The sequence below is a fragment of the Nothoprocta perdicaria genome, unplaced genomic scaffold, assembly GCF_003342845.1.
Source record: "Nothoprocta perdicaria isolate Ctin4 unplaced genomic scaffold, notPer1 scaffold_133, whole genome shotgun sequence".
Classification (NCBI taxonomy): Eukaryota; Metazoa; Chordata; class Aves; order Tinamiformes; family Tinamidae; genus Nothoprocta; species Nothoprocta perdicaria.
This window is the reverse complement of record NW_020454461.1, coordinates 1,086,708-1,106,016: the sequence shown is the minus strand read 5'-3', so window position 1 is coordinate 1,106,016 and position 19,309 is coordinate 1,086,708. Positions and strand designations below refer to the sequence as shown.

The 19,309-nt window shown below is 38.6% G+C and overlaps 1 protein-coding gene across 1 annotated transcript in view; it reads right to left on the bottom strand.

Moving 5' to 3' along the window:
* Nucleotides 1–19,299, bottom strand: part of EFEMP1 (EGF containing fibulin extracellular matrix protein 1) — a 49,761-nt gene extending 30,462 nt beyond the window's left edge. The window contains exons 1-5 of the mRNA XM_026033802.1: nt 19,287–19,299; nt 19,064–19,148; nt 18,861–18,948; nt 15,849–15,897; nt 15,415–15,675 (exon numbers count right to left, since the gene is read on the bottom strand). Of these exons, the coding sequence (XP_025889587.1) occupies nt 15,415–15,675; nt 15,849–15,897; nt 18,861–18,944 (394 nt within the window). The 5' untranslated portion in view covers nt 18,945–18,948; nt 19,064–19,148; nt 19,287–19,299. The remainder of the gene's footprint in view (nt 1–15,414; nt 15,676–15,848; nt 15,898–18,860; nt 18,949–19,063; nt 19,149–19,286) is intronic.
* Nucleotides 19,300–19,309: the final 10 nt, after the last annotated feature.

Here is a 19,309-nt window from a genome sequence, read left to right as displayed (position 1 = left end):
GATAAGCAAGTGGGAAGGACAGGAGGTGATGAAGAGGCTGAGCTGGTAGCAGAAAGCAGCGGGACRTGGGCAATAGATTAGTTAGGATTGATTCTTTTTTTTAAAAAAAAAGGTATCGACAGTGATTAAATACAACGGCTCAAGAGGTGCTTGTACTGCTGAATATTTGAATATTTGTACAGTTGAATATTGGTTTAGAGGATGGTTTTAATTAATCAGATACTACTGTATGTAGAAACATGCAGAACACTGGTGGAAGAACTACGACAAATTTCTAGCTGTTCACTGAACATCCTTGGTAGCTAGATCTGTATCTGTACCTGTATTTGTACAGGTATCTAATCTGTAYCTGATTTTGTAGGATACAACATACTGTCTTTTAAAGATTTCACGGACAGGCAAGAGAAGCTGCTGTTAAAGACATACAATGTCTCAGATAATTGCAAGGCCATGATCTTCTGAAATGATTTTCAAAGTTTGAAAATCACCTCAGAGAAATTAAACCTAAATCATGAAAGCTCTTGTATTCTATTGTTTTCAAAGGGCCTGGAAATGGCTCAGCATACTTTAGGATCAAGTCCAAATGATTTTTAAGGAGTTAGGTCTCATTTTCAATGAAAGGAAAATAAAAAGGAAGCAAAGCATAAAAGATAAGTAATGACTGAATAAGTAATTAGTAAGAACAAAAATCTTTTCAAAGAGGAGAACAACAATCTATTAACTACAAAATGTCCAGAGTACAGGTTAAGTTGGGGTATTTATCTAAACTTCTTGAGCATGGATTATTCTATTTTTTAAGGTCTTTGTTCAATAATTTATTGTCAAGTGAAGAATTTTCTTAACATATAGAACAGTTGCCCCACATGAACACTTCTACAAAAAAAAATTAGTGATTCAGGGGTGATGTCTAAAGCATCATTCTTCATTTCTGCTTCTTGTAATGAAGAAAATATATTTGATCTTCAACTCAAAGCAAATTTGAAATTCAAATTCTAGAACAGATAAGATTTCACAGAGAGGATATTGAGGAGAGGGTTATGTTAGTCAAGCCAAGTGTCAAAGTTCCTAGAAATGTGGCATGCAATATCTAGTTAGCAAAAGTGACAGTATTTTTTTTCTCTGGCACTGTAAACTATGTTCACAAGCTATTCAGAGTCACCATAAATCATATACTATAAAGCTTGTAGCAGCTTTATTTCATTAGCATTTTGAAACTCATTCTACATTATTGCTAATTGTACAGTAATTTATCCAGGACCTCACTGTGAATTGATATTTCCAGTTAATTTTTGGCATTTATTGTGAGTTTAAGTTTAAAAAAAGAGAGAGAGATAAAAAATTCAGAGCAAACAGAATAATGTCATGAAAAATATTTAGAAGGGAAAGCAATGTTAGCTGTGATGCAAACTGGGATACTTGGCAAAATTCTTCACCCTCAAATTATGTCCCAGAAATTGCACTGCAAGCTGAGTAAACAGCAGCAGTCCCTCAGATCAAAGCTGTTCTTCTTCCCATGCTTTCAAGTGTTTCCTGTACACCTGTAAATAGGATGGGTCTGMGTTTGGTACCGTAGAATCGCTCTGTCAAGATTTTTAGTGAGGACTCCTAGTAACATGGTGGACGACTAATTCAGAAAAGCTTTTCTATTCAGGATAGCATTAAGTAAATGCTTACATTTAAGGATTACAGAGGAGGTATCAGTGAAATTATAGGGACCTAAGCATGTGCTTTATATTCTGGAATAGAAATAATTGTGCAGGATAGGATGCCTCAAAGTATAAGCTGTTAGGTTTATTAAAGTTTATAGAGTTTAGTGTGAAATATCGAGCAATAAATCTTTTCATTCATTCAGAGTAGCATATTTAGTAGACACTGACAAGTGCAATTATATTTTTTCCCTGTTTTGAGAAYAAGCATTCACTTGGGCCAGGGCTGGGCCACAGGTGGCTGTGAAGGACATGTTTGTGCTACTCCAGGCTGCCCCATAATTGTGCTACTCTGCTGTGTGCAAAGCATGTCCTCATCTTCATCCTTTGCAAGAAAACAACTGCAATCTTTCCCATATATAATGCACAGTTCTGAAAATCAGAGTAAGAAATAGTAGTCTTAATCTTGGTGAAAGKTAAAAACAAGAAAGTGTATTTTTTTCAATTTTACTGAAGAAAATACAGAGTAAAGAAAGAAAGCCAATCATTTAAATATTCACAGCGTGAGGGTATCTCAGCTGAGCTTGTCACTCTATCTGTGTGAAACTTTGTCTTCTCTGTCTCCATCCATAAGCTATAGTGAACTGAAACAAACAGGTCCCAACTTAGTAGAAGGAAAAACTTCTTCACCTTTAGGAAATCAAGAAGTGGACCAGGCTGTCCATAAAGGTTGTGCAGTCCCCACCCCTAAAAGTTTTCAAGACTTGACTGAATAAAGTCCTGGCCTGAGGATTTCACCTCAGAGCTGACCCTGTTTTTAGAAGGCTGGACTAGAGACTTCCTGAGGTCCCTCGCCACTGGAATTATTCTGTGACTCTGTAATACACTCTAACCTATCACCCATAATGGAAAACTGTATTACCTTTCTTTTCCCTGATTAAGTTTAAGATGTAKTTTTCTTACAGATAATAGAAAGCTGTTTAAGCAGTACTTAAGTCTAGTGAGGTTTTTGATTAAAACATTTATGAGTCCGAAATATTTTTAGTATTTTTTAATGCAAGATAAGCACCAAATTAAATAAATTAAGGACAGCTGTGAGCAGAAGTTTGTAAGGATTTGGTCATCACTGGGCTAAATTGTGAAACTGGTGCTAAAAATAGTTAACAGTGGAACATAAGCATTTAATTTTTCAAATTAAGGACAAATGATAGGCATGGAAAAACCTGCATATTATCATCCCAGTTTTAAAGGGTTGTTGTCTATGTAACCCATCCCAATTGCATCCCAGTGGGACAGTAATTCTGTTTTGAAGCTGAATTTGTGTGACAAAAACAGTTCCATAACTTTATACCCTAAAGCTGGCGTGTGTTAGYTGGTGTGCGGCGCAGCTCCTGCAGCGTTCTGCAGGGCAGCCACTGGCTGAGCCAGGCGGAACCCACGGCTCTCCTGCTTGGAACCACATGGCCAAATTCCATATTTTTGTGTCATATTCTTTGCCATTTTTCATATTTTTATATAGCGACGACTGCTCTTCCTGGCTGAATCCCCAGAATGGCCATTTGGTTTGTGAAAATCCCGACCGGCCCCATTGGTCTCTTTAATATTCTGCTTTCAGCTTACTGATCRTAACTGTCCTAGGAGCGGGACTCCACCCTGAGGACAGGGTGCTGTGAAACGGCTCCTTCAGCCCGCTTTGGTCACAGATGAGGCATGTGTATGGAGCCCAGGAGGCTCACACAGCCTCCCTGAGCCAGAACGTGCTGAGGCCCTTTTTGGCTATCGYGGACAAAATGGATATTAGAACAAAGAGTCTAATACAAAGAATGATATAAGAAACAGCTACTCTTGTCCTAAATATAACAATAAGCATGGCAGTAACTTTGTATCAGGTATGTACATGCTGAGGTATGCAAGTGCATGCAGCACCAGGACCTTGCACAGCAGAATAGATAATACGTTGCCCAGAAAGATGGAGCCTGAGTAACGTCCCTGAAAGCTACTACTGTACAAAATGACGTCCCTGAAATTCAGTATTGCACATTTCCTCACAACAGCAAACAGATTTCGATGTTGAACGTGTTCTGGTATTGACACTTGACTTCATTTGTTTTAAATTGTATTTGACAACTAATACTCATTTAGATCAGATTGTTGATACATAAATTTATCATAATTACAGATACATTTTCAAATAGTCCAAAAAATTTACATAGGTTTGCTCCCTGTTTAAAAAAAAAAAAAAAAAAAATCTCAACCTTCTGCTGCTCCTATGTCAGGAAATGGTTCCATTATGATCCTGAAGATCAGGTATCCACCAGATGGATTTAGCAAGACTTTGGGAAACAGGCCTTATGCCCAGTTCACACACAGGTGGGAGTCACCAAGTGCAGAAAGATGGGAAATTGTTCAGTGGAGTATTTGCAGCTCTCCTAAACCACTGTGCTTCCTTAAATTGGGCAGCACTAGGAAYCTCAGAGAAAGATAAGGATATTGCCAGTTAGATGCAAAGTGATCTATCTCCCAATAATTAATCTCATCCTCAAGTAAGTTAATATTTAAAGATTGCTTTAAGTGTATATACATGCGTTAGATTCTCAGTCCTTGGTTTAACTAAGTTTTGTAGGCGAGTTCAGGAAGTTTTCACTAAGTTTTCTAAGTGGGTTTTACTTTTTTGGGGGGGTTCTCCTACCAAAGCAACATTCAGTTTCGCAAATGGCAATCTCAATTCTTGTGCTGTAGAGGGGGGAACACAACAGCTTTGGCACTTCCCTCCTCTCTTATCACCTACCTGGTGCTTTCTCCTGCTGTTAACCACTCCTGTTCTGCAATATCCTCCCTGAAAGGGGCTGAGCAGTGTTGCACACAGCAGCCTTCCCTGTGAAATGCAGGCAGGGGAATGGAGCAAGGGAACTGTTTGTGCACSGTGAAGAGGCACGAGCGGAGCTCGGCCTTCTCTCTCAGCCGGGGAATCCCCCAGGAAGCTTTCGCGGGGTGGAGAAAGCGGAGACAAGATGAAGACAAGTGCTCTGAAGCTGCGCTGAGGGGAAGAGGCTGAGCGTGTTCGAGGGTGTTGCTGGGTGGATCTCCTTGGCTCGTGTCTGGTTTTGGCTTTATTACATGGTTGTGCTTTCAATTTATTTCAAAGGTGCCTGGAGCCTTATAAATCTGCATACATAGTAAGGTAGAGAATCTCTTAGCGATGCACACTGAAATTTGAGCCTAATCATAACCGAGAATACATTYTGATTTAAATACATAATGAAGCAACTTTTTCATGTAGCTGTTTTCTAGAAATGGATTTTTTTTGCCTTCTGCTGGAGTAGAGAACCACAGTTTCTGACAGAGGAATAGCTTGGAATAAAAATTTCTGCTTCCCACTTCACCATGTACATTTGCAGAATGATAGACTGAAATTTGGGGATGTTGTTTCTGGATTATTGAAAAAACAAAAGTGAGACATGTTAAAGAAAGTCAGTCTTGTGTTTTGCCCTTTTTTTTTTCCTGCATCCAAATTTCACAGTACACAAACACTATCAGGAATACGGTTACAACTCTGTTCCCACTAAYGCTCCTTTGGGCTGTGACACTTTGGGCTGCTTCTACATAGACCACCAGACTGAGAGGTTCTCATCCTGTACAATGTTGCTTACTTGGGGCTGTCACCTTTAGCTGCCTGTACCCAGTTCTCTGCACCCGATAAAAGAGAAAGGAGATACTGGGCCTATACACACTCGTGCTATCTTTAGCTAAGGTTTTGCCAACATGCTTAACTTCTTGTCTACTCAAAGTACAGGGCGTGACCTGGAAAGAAAAGCTGCTCCAATCATCCAAATTAAGCCATGTACAATTGAGGAAAATCAAGACCCAAAGTAAATGCAGGCAGGATGACTTTAGTTAAGAATGTTTTGCTTTTGTTTCCCATTGGTAAAGAACTGCTTTGGATTCTCCACTTTCCTCACCTTTCAACAGCTTCTGTAAGGAAAAAAGTAAGAACTTATTTCCACAACTTGCAGGAGCAGATCAGTGGGTGCTCCAAGGTTTTGCCAGTTTCTCATGTGCCTATGCACTAACTGCCCTGGTTCTACTGAAATACCACTATTTTTAACTAGTCCCAAGTGTGAAAGCCAATACATTGTTTTGTATCATCTGTATCATATAAAAATTATATTGAGAACTTCTGCTTTGTGAGAAAGTCTATTTAGATCAATCTACGTCTATTCATCAGGTGGGAAAGAGTTTTAAGCAAATAAGAAACAAGTAAGGTCTGGTAATATAGRTGATGGCTAACAAAATGATTTCAAAATTGTGATGTGCAAGTCTGTTTCATTAAGACATCTGACCAGGATATCTGTTTCTTAAAATAGTGCTACCTTTATTGACTGCAGGTRAACTGTTCTCAAATTACCAAAATACACACACTGCTTCTAAGTATGTATTGAATTCCAACTCCTTTGTAGTACATCTCAGATATACTAACTTCTCCACAGACTGTTTAGACAAGAGAAAGAAGCTTTCTCCATCTTTGAGTGAGCTAGTTCTATGAGCTAGGTCATATGAGCTAAATACTCATTTATGGGTCTACTTATTTTGCCATGCCTTCTCCTCTCTACAAGCCTGTGATTAGATATTAGTCTTTTCGGCTCTTYAAAAATACATTTTTATCAGTAATTATTACCTGTCAAAACTCCATTTTCTAACTCTAATATTAAACTTCTACGCAAACATGCAACTATTTGAAAGAAATACTTTTTATATYGTTAGTACTAAGAAATCTGCAGTAATTGATTGYCCATACTACTCAGTGTTTTTCTGGCATGCTTTTTTTTCTTGTGAGATTTCTTCTATTTTTGACAAATCTCTTTACTCTTATGTATTTTAACTAACGAGAGCCTCTAWGTCTTCTTTACACAGACACCACTTCTATATGGCCATATCGCTATCTGATTTATCAAAATACTTCTATTAGTGCAATTTACAATTGGCACTGAATTTCATATGTATCAAGGTAGATGAGTTTATCATTTAAACAGACAGAAAAAAAATCAGTCCTTTTTAAAGACAGTCTTTTTGAAATAAAAGATTCATGGGTGAACAGTCACCAAGTACTTTGAAAAGTCAGGCTTGAAGATGTTACTGAGGGACAACGTACATTCCTGCAGTCATTCAGGCTTGTAACTTTGAAATCACCGTTCTCTCCATTGCTCTCACCATCTACTGGGACTTGACTGCACTCATTAAGACCTGTTGCCCGTTAAGAGAAGTCGCATGCATGCATATCAAAATTCTTGAATGAGTTCTGTTTGTACGGACAGACACAGAGCATCTGTTCAGACATGGACTGAACATCCTCTAGTGCAATGTCAGCTTTGCTTATATCACATCATAGCAGGTCATGCATTAGAGTAGATGTTTACTCGGCATTAAGTTCAGCTTACGCAAGAAGGCCCAGTGGGGCCTTCTCCCTTTCAGGACGCTGTTAAGCAGGCTGAAATTATACAAAAAGCCTAGGTATGGTCACTTACAGAGCTGACTGTTTAATCAGTAGGTTACAGAGATTCAAAGCTTCACAAAGTAACCAGCTGGGCCCAGGAGACAGACCTTCACACACTGCACCCCACATCATCCTATTTTAGAATTTTCATTATTTTGTGGGCAGCCATCTAAGGTCACCACCAACATCCTTAACCAAACAAGTATCAACCAAACTTTCCTCTCCAGAAATACAGTTTTGATAGCGAAAYGAAACAACAATAGGAAATGAACAATTGAAGCAGGAAAGCTGTGTAGATAAAGCCTTTTAACTGCAGAATWAATTATTAGTCAGAATAGTGCACATTTTTAGGTTAGGTGAAGTTACTTGCTGAGATATTCGGGAACACTGACAGATGAGAGTCTGAGTATCTGGTTTTAAAAATACTTAATTAAATGATTGGGGTTCATGATGCCAGAAGAGGTTTAATTATTTTCTACGCCTTAAGAATATTTTCAAAGCACTAGAAGTTACAAAAGCATGTGTAATAAATGCTGCTTTCTTAGAATCTTTTTTTTTAGACTTCAAAGTTATAGATTTTGCCATGTAATTATACATAACAAAAATTAGACATTTCTCCACTATACTTGCAACAGAACCAACTTTTAACATGACTTTAGGTCAATGAATAAAAAACAAAAATGAGAATGTGTATAAAAGGTATTTTATAATAAGCATATGTGCACTAAACTATTTCATAACTGTAATTTGCAAATTCCTCCTGTAATTTAGTAAAGTTAAAATGTAAAAGAAAGAAAATACATACAGGATTTTTAAACACTGAACATGTTTTTTCAAATTCAGTTTTGCTGTATTATTAAGTTATGACAAGTGGTTTTCCCTCCAAAACAATCACTTTCTGGGTACTAGGGAAATGAAACTGAGCAAGTTACAAATGAGAACAGATRTAATCTTTGTGAACTTTTATGTTTTTATCCATGGACCTTACACGGCGGACTGCCTCTTCCATATATTCTTCTCACCACATCTATRCCAAAATCTTACCAGTCAAATTCAAATCTTTGGATCTTATGCTTAGAAGCAACTGAGCTGTGTGAAATGCACTTGGCTAACTTGCCTTTGATAAAAAAATCTTCTAGCTGAAAGGATATTTAATTTTTTTTTACATAGGACTCTAGAAGAGAGATAAATAACAACAATGCAGAGAAAAACATCTCAAACATCCTCACAGAGGGAAAATGAGGACAAACATTCCTGTAGCATAAGGATAGGAGATGGCCAAGCTCAACTTGCAGGAAATGTCTCAACTTGCACGAAAGTGAAAGTTCCTACAGCAACACACACAGGACAAAGGGCTGCCAAGCCGCGACAGGCGCTATGTAAAGAACATACAAGCAGAGTTGATTACACAATGCTTTATGTATAGAATGTTTAGAATATCATGYAGCAAGGTAGACTCAGAAATTCCTGTTTAGTCACAGACACCACAAGACCAAAAAGATCTTCAAAAGAAACACTCTTGTTGTCCTGAATGGCAGCAAAACAGCATGATAACAATATTCAGGTCAAATAATAAGAAAGGCTGCTCWCTTGGCTGTGGTGCAGGAAATATTTTTCCTCAGAAAAGCTAATGCAAAGGAACATAAGCCTCTCTAGATGGTATAGTGAAGAATCAAACAGCTTACTTCCTTATTTGTCAGAAACTTTGTTCTTCCTTTCGGAATATTTTGGCACACACGGAAAGGCAAATACAAGCTGTAGCTGTCATCTTGTTTTGCCAGCATGAAAAAGAAATGAAGAAAATCACTTGGAAAGAGAATAATAGAAAGAAAATAAATAACCGTTTTCAACTGCAGCTCTTGAACTAGTTACCCAGCTGGCTAAATTATCATTCCATTATTGCTGATCTGCAAGAAGCTGCTTAGACCGTCGGGATTAGTAGTAACACTGAGAACRTGTAGAGATGCTTCAGGGTTAGGAAAGGTGACTGGGTACTCCAAGCTATTTGGGGTGCTAACATTAAAGCTTGGAAATCTGGCTATCTTCAGTGCTAGTGGTGAAYAGAAAATCAACATGCTGGCAACAACAGACAGGGAAGTAGCTCATGGATAAAAAAAATCAAGAAGAAAAGATGTATAGCTACAGATAGAGAGCAGCTTGGCTGGGGAGAAGTGATAGCTAGAAAGCTGCTACTCATCAAGCCACTGGATGTTTTTTCAGTACCTGGTTACACCTGTAATGACCCTGCAAGAATGCAAACTGAAAGCATTCTTGTTGGTGCTGAAAAAATAAAATGGAATACAGATAACAGCATTTCCATTTTATATTACATAAGCAGAAACAAGTCTCAGGTTTGAAAATGTAGAGAAAAATGCTTTTGGTTAGAGAGAAAATTACAAATGGAGAAAGGAGGAACACAAAGCCCTTCTCAGCAGGCTAAAGAACTACAGTGCAGTAGTCCAGAATGAAATAACTGCAGATCTGCTTAAAGCAAACAGAAATGAAGAAAATCACTATACTTAATGGAAGAACAGGAGAAAGCGTCTTCTACTCCTACTCAAAGTAGCAATAGCATTACTATGAAATTATGCAAAAAACATGACAAGAGCAGCTGTTGGGAGACCCTCACACCACTGTAACTTTATGAGATGAGAATTCATTAACAGCAAATTTTGAAAGGACTGGAACAAAAGCCAGTCTGTTCTCTTACGGATCGTGTTTTATGCTACCAACATTGTTGAACATGATGGATGGCAACTGTTGTTACTTGTAAAGTTTACTGACTTAGAGGAAACTTTTGCCTGTCTGTGGCAAGCACAGCGAATTTCTTGTAGATACATATAAGCACTCCAAAGGTTGCAGCAGAGTGCTAAACACACTGGGATACCCAATCAGGCTTAGATAGAGCTCTGTTCCTCCCTTTTGCTCTCCAGTGCCGTTCCTGACTGCATTATGAAAAACACTTTCAGCTTAGAAACAGAAGTTCCAAAGAGGGATCAACATCTGTATTTGATGCTATGGCCCTTCTGACTGCATTTGCTATACTTGTCTCTGAAGACATTAGCTTGATCAGAGCTTTTAAGCAAGCAGGCTTTACAAACAACAAATCAAATCCAAAGATGTAAGAGTCAACATAGCCCCTGTAAGATCCCATTTTTTTCAAATAAGAAGCCACAAAAACTAACAACTTCATTTTGTTACGGTAAACTTTAAGTCTAATGATTGTCTGCATAATCACAATCCAAGCAACTAAGGTAATACAACTTTCTGAAGCCTGCTTGACTCTACACATGCTACAAATCCCTGGTGGCAAAGTCCTGAGCATATTCCTGCAGGAGTCAGAATCATGGAAAAGCAGTAACTAACTAAAGGAAGTGAAGCAGCTGCTAGTATTTATGCTTGTGATGGATGTTCACAGTAAAATGGTCAGACAGAACAGAGATTATCTGTCCAAGGTCTTGACATGATACTCACAGCTGTGCAAATAGCACAGATGGGAAGATAATTTAGAGTGGTCAAATTTTAAGAGTGCCCAAAAATAGGTCCTTAAAACAAGATGTTTTCTGGTGACCTCCCTTTCCTCCTCCCTGGTTTCTCAATACAAATTAAAGAGATCCTCTAGCAAGGACTCTTTGCAGTACAAAAGCAGCAAGTTCACATATTAACAGCGTGAAGAACTGGTTCAGGATGGGCTGATGACCGCTGCACCCTGGACCCACATGCACACACATTAATAGTACATTAATAGAACATTTAGTATAAAAAGCTGTGAAAGAGTCATCTTGTATCCTTTCATGGCTTCCCTGAAAAATTCAGTGGGTTTCCACTTACTGAAGTACTGTAGCACACATACGGACTCTGCCTCAATAAGCTGTTGGATGAACCACTGGCAGTTAGAAGAAGACTTTGGGTTGTCTTCCCAGAGTAGATAACTAGCCTGCCTTCTACTCCCAGAGCCTCTCTCCTAGTCCTACCACCAAACTCAAACTATCTTCCTTTAATGCCTCTCAAACTAAGCTTGTCATCTCACTCTATTGTACTCCTAAAAGTACCCCTAAATGCACAAGAAGTGAAGAGAAAAAACAAAACAAAAACAACCTCCCCCTCCCCCAAGCCCCAACCAAACCTCGAGATGCTACAATGTAAGTAAAGGTATGATTTTTGAAAAAGACTGCATAAAATGGTTCTGGGTAATAGCACGAGAAGCTCTTAGCTGTCTTCACATTTTGCTCTTAAGGAGATTAGGCACAAGGTGTCTGTACTGCCAAATGGCATGGACCAAGACTGGCCCAGGCTCCTGCACCTCAGCAGTTTCTGCTGAGCACACCTGCCCTTGCACCATTTTTTGCGACCTTTGCATGCTAGCTGCACATGCATGATGTGTATTATACAAAGTGATTTTTGGGCGAAGAACAAAACATCACCAACTTGCTCCCCCTTACCTCTTCCCTGCAAAAAATGCAGAATCTAGATAACTTATTTAACTTCTTCAAACAAGCAAGAATTGATATCTCTATTACAACTTCTCTTCCATGTCTCGTACAGTTACAGGGGTACAGAGACTGTGGGCAGGATCAGGAAAAAAAATCACAGGAAATTAAGTTAGGAGTTTAGCAGAGCAGCAAAGATGGTTGTTTTGGCTTATTTACTTTATTGCTTCTACAACCAGTGTGATAGGGAAAAAGTTCTTCCCCTTCTTAAGGCTASAGACTTATTGGTGCCTTTGCTTGGTATTTTCTAAGTTTGTTTAAATGTCATGACATTCTGGGAAAAGCTAGTGGTTACTTACAGAGTAGGTCTGACAAAATTGAATTACTTAGGCAGTTTAACTTTGCTAGAACCAGATGCAAATCACAAAGTGCCTGAACTACACTGCAGAAATGCAATTCAGACTTCTTGTATGCATGCAATAGAGAGTACAAACATTAATTTCAGTGCAAGGCAAAAAAAAAAAAAAAAAAAAGTCCATCAAAATTCAACTCAACTTTAAGGAAAATATTTCTTATACCATTTTTAGTTTTTCCTAATTGGAGGGATACTTTCACACCAACAGGCGAGAGCATCTTGGCAGCCTCCTGAAAGGTAGCACCTGTCAGGTGCTACACACAGCAAACTATTTGGTCACTAAGCCAGCAGCAYTTTCTTTTAAAGACAAATGTAAAAGTAACTGAAACAGGAATCAACYATATTGAAATCAGGGGGAAAAATACAAAGTGTGTCAGGGCTTCAATTTAGCTTAAGTTCTGAATTTAAGTGGTTTGCTCAAAGTCAAATCCAGTGCTTTGATCTGTTTTCTATATAAAAAGATCTTTGTCCAGAATACTCTCCCTTCATCTTGCCATCCATTCTGGAAGTTCCTTCACCTCCCACTGAGACTTAGTACCTGAAGAATTTCCCAGAGTTTTTGCTTCCCAGAAGCTTCTGACAAGCAGTTATACAAAATCATGTTTCTGATTGATAGTAGCTATAAAAATGACTTTCATGTGTATGATAGGAAATCACAATCATTTTGCTAGAGCTGTCTTCTGCAAGACAGTGGGTTTAGCTATCAACTTTCATATCTGCTTTTAATGTTATGTGGTCTCTGTTAAAAATAACACCATGCTTTGCAGACATAGCTTTGTAAATATTAGCGTTTGTTTGTTTTCTTCAGGTCAGGTGTTAGAAAGGTGTTAAATATCTGTTAAGTCAGGGGTATAAGCTATATGTGGTAGGTTCCAGAGTGCAGAGAAGCACCTACCTCCCTGCATGCTTCTCATTCACATCCATTGAACTAGGATTTGGACACGCGGTGTCCTGTCTTACCCAAGGCTTAAGCTCACAGCTCACTGAAACCACTTAGAGTCAAACGTGACTAACAGCATTTGTGCCCATTTCTGCCACACGCAGGAGCCAACAGGAGTGTTTGGCTCATTGTGCCCTCGATGCTCAATGTTTAAGAAGGGAGTGGACATTTGAATTAAAACAGAAGGCCCCTCATACTTCAGCATGATGTCAGTAATACAGTTCCTCAGAGTATGTTATTGTYTTAAACAGAGGTCTCCACACTTTCACATTGGTTATAAAATACTTAGTGCTGCTGGACTGGAAGGAAAATGTCATACATCTGCAAACAATTAGAAGGAGCTGGACTTCATATTTGATTTACTAAACAATAAAACAAGCTTAAGTGTGACTATATGTGTAAGTTACACTCCCTAGGAGCCTCAAGCAGTTATCATAGCAGAGTCTTTTAACCATAATTAAATAAAATCACAGTGGGACCATTGCTGATCAAGATTATCTTTTATAAGATATTTTCAGTGGTGAAATGCATGAAGATCATGCGGACTTTAARTGCTCCAAAAGTCTTTTATCCCTTCTTTCAAGCACACTGTCCACTGCCCTTCTTCCAGCTGGAATTCATTCAGTGTAATACATTTTAGCCTTTAAGCACTAGTATTTCCATACTTTCTGCATTTAGAACGAAATTTTGGCACAGGGAAGTTAGTAGCAAAACTCTGATTGACTCAGGAAAGTCCCAAGATTTCACCATAGTTTGTGTGTCTCCTAGCTGAAATTCTAGTACTATAACAACAGTTGGTTGTTGTTGTAATTAACCAAAGATTTGTAAATTGTTTACAAATATTTAGCTGCAAGTTTCAGGAAGCTGAGAGCAGGAAGGGAAAAGGAATTATTTCCACCAGTCTTCTCAACAAAACCAAAATTCCCCAACCAGTCTCATCAGTCTTAAAAAGTTAACTTGAACTCACAACTTTCTATGTTTAGAATGTAGGAAGGCATTAGGCATTACAAACTGTTAATTTTTCCTATGCTTTCACTTATTTATCTGAAAACATTTCAGTAAGAGCTGTTCCATTTTTGGAGATCTTCAAAAAATATAAAGTAAAAATATAGTTACATGCTAAATTTTAAGCAGTTTAAAATCATAATTCACCAGTTAAGATGAGCGTCACAGTAATACAGTATAATGTGATGGGGGGAAAGCTGGACTGGACCCCAGAGCCTGGTGTTCTGTCCCCAGTTCAGCCACYAGTTTGCAAAGTTAAAGTGGGGGAAAATAATTTGCCTCACTCTGCATCAATTTTCTCATGTGAAAGCTTGAGGTTAAGGGAATCAGGGTACTGACCTCCTTTGGTGACTCACTACTTAACATTGTCAAATGAGAGCAGCAGAAATGCTGAACATTATTAGATAGGCAAAGTCTCAGGGTTGCATTTCTGGCTTATAAAAATAACTTACCCAGCTTCCATGATGATTACTATACTTCAGAATGACAGGGAATGTACTTACTAGTGATAAATAATGTTCAGTATGCATGAATACCAAGGAAAAATGGGTTTACCACTGTGTAATACAGCTTGCCCTGATTATAGCCACCCAAGTACTATTTTATATGATTATACTGTTATGGGCCACAAAATGGAAAAGATGAACAGTGGGTCAAACTTTGCCCTCTAATGTTTGCCTGGGTACCCTACTAACTTGCTTGGAAGCCAAGCTCATGAACAACAAGTAGAATATATTTTTACGAAAGGGAAAGAAAACAGCGGATGAAACATTTGTTACTTCAGCATGTATAACAGTAAACTATTTATATTATATAATAAATGAAACAGTCTTAGTTTACAGTAGTGCTTGCAAGTCTGATTCCYGAATGCATACAATTACCATTGCTAATACCCTGAGAATTTTGGCACCGTGTGCTGTATGTACACTTGAAGGAAAGCTCTTCCTTGCCATAGTTTTGGTCAACTAAGTGGAAGGAAGCAGATGGGGCCTGTGTAGGGCTACTGTCCGAGAGATCAGAAGAGCACGATCTCTACAGATGCTTGGTTCCTACCACCTGAGAAATATCCCTCACACAAATATGATCTATGTAAGAAAACAAAACACTGTCCTACGTCCAAGACAAAATTCACATTTTTTTTCCTGTATTCAGCATTCACTAACTGAAAAAATACTGTTCAAGTCTCGAATTTGTCTATGCTACATCCTGCTGTGTTGCCTACTTTCTTCAAAGCATTGCCTCTCTTGGGCACACCTCGCTGAGTACGGAACAGGTGGAAAGGTGCAAGAAACTGCAAATTCAGTTACCTTGAACAACAACAACAAGCACCCATTTTATACAACTTCATGAAAGATGTAGCCAATATAACAGCACAATAATACATTCATAATAAATGCAGAAGTTGTATGTTGTCATTTTCCAGGCAGAGACTGTTATCACATACTCTCCACTTATACTGGAARAAAAGCATACAGCAGCTTGCTTACCTTGGCACACATTGTGATCACTTTGTTCATAGCCAGCTGCACACTGTATTTGATGAGTTGGGTTTGGAGGGGCACGATGAGGATCTACGGGAGTCCGTCGAATTACATTATTTCGACCACTAGTAGATTCAGCTGCTGCTTCTTCTTGCTCATTTACAATAATTTGGGCTGTTCTGGGTAGACAGAGGTATCCTCCATAGTGGTTAACACATTTCATCCCACCTTTACATGCATCTGGGACTATTTCACATTCATCAATATCTGTGGTTAGCAACAACACAAGTCATGCTTTTAACTGCAGAACCTTCAACAGACATTAATACAAATGATATAGTGACATGCAAGCACTCCATTTTGTTCAGAACAGAGATGCGTAATGATAATATTAAAAGACTACCAATGACAAGTCTTTTTTAGAAAATTACTTACTGTACCTTTGCACCGTTGCCTAACAGGATCCCATTCATAGCCATCTGTGCATTGCTATACAGAAAAGAAAAAAAAATAAAATGACTAATGTTATTTAATGAGAATTTTTATTTAGGATGTTTCAATGAACTCAAACTTTGACATTAGAGAAAATGCTATGTTTCTGTATCCTGTCAAGTTGGAGGTGCATCACTGTTGAATAGAAGGAATAATAAGAATATATATAGATATAGCCTCTGCCCAAAGAAACTCCTAAGCTAAGGTTGTTTTGAGTAGGTAGACTGTACTGGGGGTAGGGGACAAGGCAAGGAGAGCATTCCTTTTTCCTTGCCTTGTTCCTATACACATTTTTTAAGCATCTGTCATTGGCTGGGACAAAATGCTAGAATAAATGGACTTCTGGACTGACCTAACCTACCAATATCAATCTCCTTGTGAAAAAGAGTAACTTTTTGTGAATTTTGATCTGGTTCACTGCCACCCAAGAGGTGAACACCTTTCATTCCTGGAACAGAGTTGGCAGAGAAACCAATAAGCCTCTAACCGCCTCTACAACAACTTCTCTCCCTTTAGCATTCTAGCAGTGGGGAGAGATCCTGTGACTGTTGGAAATTCATTCACATGCTTTTTAGTCACATGGCTTGGGGAAATACAGTCTAGGGATAACAATTAATATTGTAAGCCATAAAATAAACTGTTAAAGTTTATAGCAGCAGTACTATTCATATAAATAAGACTTCACAAAAATCAAACAAGATTATGCTCAGCAAATACATCAAACTAGCAGCTTTAAAATAATTTTAAATATGGCACCCTGCAATTTGGGTGGGTATCTTCATATTCCTTCTACCCAAAAGCATTAATCTAGAACATAGTTTTCATCACATCACAATTAGGGAAACTGTCACAATGTTACCAAATACAGTAGACATTTAAAATAACAATGAACCAAAGCAGCTGTACTACGTAGGTGCATATGCATGTTATGCTCTTTAAGATATTATTTTTAATGGCCCTACAAGGAAAAAAAAAAAGAGAATTAAACTAACCTAATTAGTCTCAGCCAGGCAAACTAAATCTTTTGAAATTCCTCTGCTTCAGAAGAATTCTAGAAGTGACAAGTTTGCGCCTCTGATGCTGAGATCTACTTGTTCTATATTCCATTATCATGAAGTTATTTTGAGAAACTTGTTACTAATAGACACTGAGTCAGCAATAGAATAAAAMCAACATTTTTTTCATTTGCAGGTGACACCAGTGATCTGCCAAATGCAGCAGCGAGTTGGAAGTAAAATGGGTAAGTGAACAACTAATTGTATTGCAGTTCTCAATCTCTAAAGGAATGACTACATGCTGAGTTGAAAACAGTAAAGTTACTGTAGCTATGAAAACACAAACCCAAAGGAAAACAGCAGATTCATGCATTTACTGAATCACCCAGATCCTATTAATGCACAACAGAAGTTGTATCTATTTAAGTTAAACTCTTCAAGCAGAAAGGAGTTTTATGATAGAAAAGGATTTGGCCTAAACAAATACAGTATCTGTAGGAGAAATGGGAGCATTCTAAGAGTATAGTTTCCAAAAAGTTTGTTTAAAAGTAATTTCGCATGATYCTAAATACAATAATCATATAAGAGCCTAAATGCTAAATCCTATTTGAAAATGGGCAATTAAGTCACCCAGCCATGCTAAAAATGCAATATTGGTATAAGCTAAATAAGCTTATCACAAAAATTACGCTTAGCTTTTAAAGAGAATATGTAATTGTATATTTTATAAGAGAATATGTAATTGTATATTTTATAAGAGAATATGTAATTGTATATTTTATATAAGCATATTCATATGTTTATATAGACAAGAAAGGATTCCTATATTTAAACATATTTTCAAAAGGCATTTAGGTCTTCGGTACCTAAGCACATCCAACCTAGAAGTCTATTGCTTCTAAAGCATAGAGTTAAAATATCTTGATTGAATTCCTGATACTTGCTTGAGATTTCTTTGAACCCTGTCTTCTACGCTAAGTCCAGTTCTGCACTATTTACTAGACTGAGCCATCCCGCTGGCTTCAGGGGGATTACTTGTGTAAGACACAATCTCAGGCTTTGGCTGTGGTTCTCTAACTTCTTGCATGTGTGCAGAATTAGTGCAATGCCACACAAGCAGAACATGGCTGTATGCATATTTGGAGAAACACCCATAAGAAGGAAGTTGCAGGGATTACAACTGTAATCAGATGTGAAAATGGGTCTTTTTACAYGGCCCAAGTCGATGTAATTGCCTCTCCACTGCTCCTATGACATTCATTATGCAAGCCAGAGAGCGAACACTGGCAGGAAAAAAAGGAAGAGAAAGGAGGAGGAAAAAARAAATAAAAAAGAGAGAGAGGGAGAGAGAGAAAGAGAAAAGGAAAATAAGGTCTTCTAAAAAGGCCTTAAAAAAAATCTCTTACTCCATCTCTTGGTTATAAGCAGAATCTATTTCTAGTATTCCGGCAGAATGCACTTGAAGACATGCAGAAAAACTGCTCAAAAGCAACCCAGAAACTGATTGCTCCATAACTTAGATGTTTTATTAAGATTACTGAATTTTGAAGTACTTGTAATCTGTTAAAAAGCAGCTTGAAATATCCAGATGAAAACAATATAATGCTTGACCTAATTGTCAGGTTGCATATATTTAACAGGACAGTGCTAGTAATATATATATATTTTTAAATTAAACAAAACAAACAAAAAGTCTCACAAAACTGAGAATCTTGTTCAGTTCATTGAGCCYGCCTAGGTAAGCTGTAACAGGGAGTTAAGAGCTGATTTTTTTTCAGTCTTGTAAGCTTTAGTTTTAAAATCGAGTTTTTCCCCGTAGAAGCAGATGACTTTCCAGTTAACGCTGGGAGCCGGGAGCGCGGTGCTGCATGCTGCACGTTGGCAAGTAACTTGGTTTTCCTTCGGGGTCACATAGAGCCGAATCCCTGCTAAGCCGTAGTTACCTCAAAGGCTGCTAAACCTTACCGTGTACGTTATGGTTTCCTCAGTTTCCTGCGAGTGTACGGTAATAAGAATGAAAGCAGCCAAGAACATAGTTGTCAACATCATGGACCTTGAAAGAAAAGAAAAAACCAAATAAACCGGGGGTGTTTTTGGCGGCTCTGGGCTGGCGGGCGCAGCCGCCGGCCGCGGGACGGGCTCTCGGGCCGCTTCCCGCCGCTCGCTACCTGCGTGCGGAGGCCGGGACGCAGCCCCTCCGAGTGCCGGGAGCGGCGAGGCCGGGCAGCGGGTCCTCCCCGCGGGACTACTCAGCTGAAAAGGAAGGAGAGGGGGGAAAAAAGGAGAGAGAGAGAGAGAGAGAGAGAGAGAGAGAGGGAAAGGAAAAAAAAATAGTTTTAGGGCGAGGTAACAGCAGAGCACCGCGCGCTGCGGCCCCGCGGCGCCGCTCACCTCGGGGCACGTCGGCGCGGCGA